Source organism: Triticum aestivum, unplaced genomic scaffold, assembly GCF_018294505.1.
Source record: "Triticum aestivum cultivar Chinese Spring unplaced genomic scaffold, IWGSC CS RefSeq v2.1 scaffold77755, whole genome shotgun sequence".
Lineage (NCBI taxonomy): Eukaryota > Viridiplantae > Streptophyta > Magnoliopsida > Poales > Poaceae > Triticum > Triticum aestivum.
Genome location: NW_025236494.1, coordinates 1 through 4858, shown reverse-complemented (window position 1 = coordinate 4858; position 4858 = coordinate 1). Strand labels below are relative to the sequence as shown.

Sequence of the window (4858 nt, the reverse complement as noted above, 5' to 3'; positions counted from 1 at the left end):
AATAACATCCCACAATGCATCCCACAACACAGAATAAAACTAGGATCAACAACAGTAATTTGAATTTTACTTATTACCTACTAGTAGGGGTGTCGGTGCGCTGCTATGGAAATAAAGAAAGGTGTTAAGAGACATTGATAAAAAAAATGTCAAAATGAAATGCATATTTTGAAATTATCCAAGTCCTTTACGCAAGATTTCGTCTAGATGTTCATGCATGTATACATCATTAAGTCCCCTCATAAACGGAAAAGAAAATTAAGCCCTTCATAAAGAATATTCATGAGAGCTTTGCATCATGCGGTTGTCCGTGTTATTTTCAGGGGTACTCTCGGCCGGCTCATGCAAACACCCTGTCGGCAGCAAGGTCAAGAACTATGCCTGCACCTCCCACTATGGGCATGACCGTGGAAATTGGGATTGCATGAGCTCCTGATTTTTTTCGAAATAGATTAATTAGTAACTATAATTCTCCATCTAATCTGAATAGATGAATTGATCTCCTCCGCCCCCTCCCTGCACCTCAATCCTCCCCTAAATAGACAATCACGTGTCAATTTTTTTATTATCCCAACACTGTGAAACTTATGTTAAGATTTTAGAATGCTGATTTTTTGTTCTCCAGCATGCTTACAAAACTGCATCACAATTAAAGATTCCTTATATATCCTTTCAGAAAGGCTGATTGGGAAATAACATTAAGTGAAAGGTGTGGCCATATGCTAGTATTAGTGAACACACATACACACCCGTTCGAGTTCACATATCAGCAGGGAAACAGGGGAACAGTGCTATGACTGTGTCCATCTCTGCACAGTACATGGGTCAATGAAGTATATATTTGTCTTGACAAACATTATAGACCAATGTAAACACAGAGAAAAAATGATCAGGAAGAATCTACTGTTACCAAATACTGACAAAATCATAGGTCGTTAGGTTCTCTCTTAAAAATGGTTAGATTTATTGTACACCAAAATAATGGACACCATGATGCTCTTTGTATTCGGTTGCCTTAATTTTTTCTTCAAGGCATGTGTTGTATCTATATTTTTACAGACAATACAATGGAGAAGGGTTTGCAAGTTGCTGAGAATAATCTGTGTAGCTATATGATATCCAAAATAGCACTTCATGGTTTGGTAATGTGTCACTTTCAAAGACTGATGGGCCTGGTCATATTTGAAGAAGACAAAGACACATAAAATCTTGGTCTTATTCCTATATATAGTTTGTATTCAAGGCATGGAGTTTTTTTTAGGAGGGTAACTCCGGCATCTGCATCAAGCGATGCACCCAGGCATCTATCTTGCATACTTAACAAGGCCTTACAAAATAAATACATAAATTAACCCAAAGCCAACTTCCTAGATAAAATTGCCGGCCTACGAAGGTTGATGGTGTGACCTGAGCTGGTGCCACACACACCAAAAATTCCTGTGGCCTCACCAAGCCACCTGCCGTCTAGCCGGTATCACCAACCGGTCTAGTAGACCCTCAGTTTGCACCGCATGAGTACAATGTAGAATCTGAATCCGCCGTCTTGTGTAGTCCCATCATCAGGAGTAATGAAGTTGACGCCACCACGACGCCGGACAGTGCCAGCCAGCTACGCTACCCACTAAACAGTACCAGGCGCCGAGACCCTGCTTCTTCTTGCGGCCAAAATTCGTCACCGCACGAGAAGCATGCAGAGACCTGCGCCTAGCCATCCAAGCCAATCACTTGTCCCTCCAACCGATGTAGTACCCCAAAGATGATGCCCCCGTGAGGGTCATGATGCAGGAACCTCGCCATCATCCAACCCGTAAAGTCTGAATCTAGGATTTCCCTCGAGCCACGCAGCAAACGCGAATCACCCCACAATGCCTCCAACGAGGTAGCGACGCCTGTGGGCGCCGTTGTGGATGGTTCGGGCAAAGGCTGAACCAAGCTTTCTCTGGCAAAATCACGCCAATCCCCAGCTGGACCGTCATATCCACCTCCACCGTCATCCATGGGTGACGTCCCTGCCATCGGGAAACCTCACGATCAAAGCCGTTGTGGTGTCACAGTCGCCTGAAACTGCCGCCCTACGTGGCTGAGCCATCAACGGTGGAGGAGCCCTCACTGTTGTGCTACCTACGCCGGACGAGCCACATGCCCAGGACACCCGTGCGGATCTCTGCCGCATGCATCCCCGGAGCAACGGCGCTGGAAGACCGCGCCACCATATCTAGACAAAAGGAACTCAAGACCAGAAGGACCACCCTGTCGCCCCCGTCCATGGCAGCCGCGCGGCAGCGTTGGGAGGCAATGAGAGGATGGAGAGGAGAGGGTGGCCAATGGATCTGAGGTGCGGGCTCGGAGATCGGCAGCGGCGCTTGGAGATTTTTGTGGCTGGGGCGCTGGGTTCGCAAGAGGACTGCATTGGACCAGCAAATAAAATCTTCGTCTTATTTCTCTATATAGTTTGTCTTCAAGCATGGTGTATTTAATTTTACAAACAATAAAAGTTCAAATTTGATAGCATATTTCATCCAAAGTCTGTCTTGGCAAAACAAGAAATAGAAAATGACGCATAACCTTTGTTCTTTCTGAGGGCTGATACATGTACATGATATTGTTCCGCCCCACAAGTATAGTCTATCCAAATCGAAAGGTCGGCCGAAGAAAATGAAAAAAAAAGACAAACACATTTGCTGGTCCTTAAGGGTACGGAGCCAACATGCTAGTCCTCCAGCACTATAAATAGCACCCCTAGACTCTTGAGTATCTCTCACGCAGCCAACAACAAAGCAAAGAGTCAATTTATTGTAGACACCTCCTACCATCTTCGTGGGAGCCAAAATCCTAGCCATGCGCAGTCCTAGCCGTGTCCTGCCCATCATTTTGGTCCTGTATTTCATTCTATCCATGGCCAGTCCATCCCTTTCTTGCGTTATTCCTTGTGAGTCTGAGATAAACTTGCGCTTATACTTGCACCAAATCGCTGCTGGATCGGGCACCAACCAGGTAGCAATTGTCGCCTCGAGCCAACCGGCTGGGTTTGGTACGACCGCTGTTAACGACTGGACTGTGATTGATGGTTCAAACCCCGGTACTGCGACCATTGTTGCCCGTACCAAAGGCATGCATGTGCAGGCTGATGTAGGCGGTCCAGGCTGGTTCAACTACTTCAGCATGGTGTTCGAGGACGCCAGGTAATGTATACTGTTGGACTAGAAGTTTTAGTTTTCTCAGTTACCAAGATCTCATATACTGAAGATTGTCCGGTTTTATATGATACGTGATGTGTTACTCTCCAAAACTATATCAGACGCCGTGGATCGTCATTTGAAGTAATGGGGATGAACCGGGCTCAAGAAGGCGAGATGGCCATTATCGGTGGGACTGGAGAGTTTGCTATGGCACGTGGGACCATCAAGTACAGAGCACTCGCCAACCCCCCTCCGGGTCAAAGTATTAAAGAACTCAATATTCATGCTTTCTACGTCAAACCAGCTGTAAGTAGACAAGTTTAATTAGCTACTTAATTTGTAGTATGTACTTGCTTTGTTGTTTCTAGTGTATCTATCTAGTTGAACATGATATCCTTATAACAACTTAGTTCGGGTCATGTAACAAATGGGCATTTAAATTGCACAGCTATCTAGTTCACTAAGAAAGCTAGTTCGAGTCATTCAGATAAAAATTACGAATTGTATTATTCCTTGATAAACTTCATTATTAGTACATTAATGCCTAGATTCTTATTAAATGTAGCAGTGCTGATATTACAGGGGATTCCTTTTCTTTTCCAGGGCACTATATCTGGCCCCACCATCCAGTAATACGTTTGAAAACTACGTGGACAACCACGATGGGTAGCTGTGGAAGGAGCTTTGCAATGAGCTTGTCAATGTTTTTCTTTTCAAATAATCCGTGGATTTCTAGCTGGTGATATTCCATCAATCCAAAGATCCATGTCCGACTGTTTGTTGTTGTTTTAAGATTTATGTTTGGTTTTGTGTTTGGGATCATGTCTTATTATGTATGAGAAATAAAGAAGTTTGGTTGTGTAGTAAATTTATAATATGGAGACTCTTTCTCCTGTAATGTGGATCTTTACGTATTTCACACTTACAGTTGAACTAATGAAACACCCAACAGTATTGTCACCAAAAAATTAAATGAGGGGAGAAAATAGAAACAAAATAGAAAAAAGGAAGCCATAAACCTGCCACTATCTCTTTCATACTATCAGACATGGAGTTTTTGCTCCCGTGTGCACACACACCTAATGTGTGAACAGTAAAAGGAAGAAAAAAAGCAAATAGATTCAAAACATTCTGAGTATTTTTGGAAACATTTTGACACTCTCCTGCCCGGCCATTTCCTTTTGAACATGACGTGGCCTCATTTGAAAACAGAGATGAAGATCGGTCAACAAGGTAATCATGTCGAAACAAGGAAAAATCGGGATCTTCACTGTGCAAAGTGCTTACAACTTAGCTTCAGTAACCAGCATTTTTTTAGCTTGAGCTGCACTGCTGTACGTGCTGTGGTTTATTGGTATAATCTACATCTGAGCGGTCGATCAAAAAGACTGTTTTGGATTGCATTGTCGTATGATATGGAACCTTGTACAAGTTGTTAGGCCCAGATTAGTAGGTTGGGGGAAATTCGTATTCAAAGGAAATGTGGTGCAAGTGATTCAGAAATATAGGCACAGCACTACTGGGCTACAGCGAACATAAAAGTAAACTGCTGACCCCTGCCTGTTGGAGACACCCACCCAAAGGACCATCAGCGAACAAAATCCAGATCAGATCCTCTGTGTCGGCCTGGGATGTGATTCAGCGGTGCTCGACGACGATGGTAGGCAGTCGCGCTACAC

At 43.9% G+C, this 4858-nt stretch overlaps 1 protein-coding gene across 1 annotated transcript; it reads left to right on the top strand.

Moving 5' to 3' along the window:
- Window positions 1–2776: 2776 nt before the first annotated feature.
- On the top strand, window positions 2777–4047 carry LOC123176444 (dirigent protein 23-like). The gene is made up of 3 exons (XM_044590644.1): window positions 2777–3182; window positions 3299–3485; window positions 3783–4047. The coding sequence occupies exons 1-3, from the start codon at window positions 2839–2841 to the stop codon at window positions 3810–3812; spliced, it is 561 nt and encodes a 186-aa protein (XP_044446579.1). The 5' UTR covers window positions 2777–2838; the 3' UTR covers window positions 3813–4047.
- Window positions 4048–4858: the final 811 nt, after the last annotated feature.

What these genes read in the sequence shown, in the direction of transcription:
- LOC123176444 (XM_044590644.1), top strand. Translation starts at nt 2,839, where the DNA reads ATGCGCAGTCCTAGCCGTGTCCTGCCCATCATTTTGGTCCTGTATTTC. An exon ending in ATGGTGTTCGAGGACGCCAG is followed by an intron (nt 3,183 to 3,298) that starts GTAATGTATACT and finishes AAACTATATCAG; the next exon opens with ACGCCGTGGATCGTCATTTG. An exon ending in CTTTCTACGTCAAACCAGCT is followed by an intron (nt 3,486 to 3,782) that starts GTAAGTAGACAA and finishes TTTCTTTTCCAG; the next exon opens with GGCACTATATCTGGCCCCAC.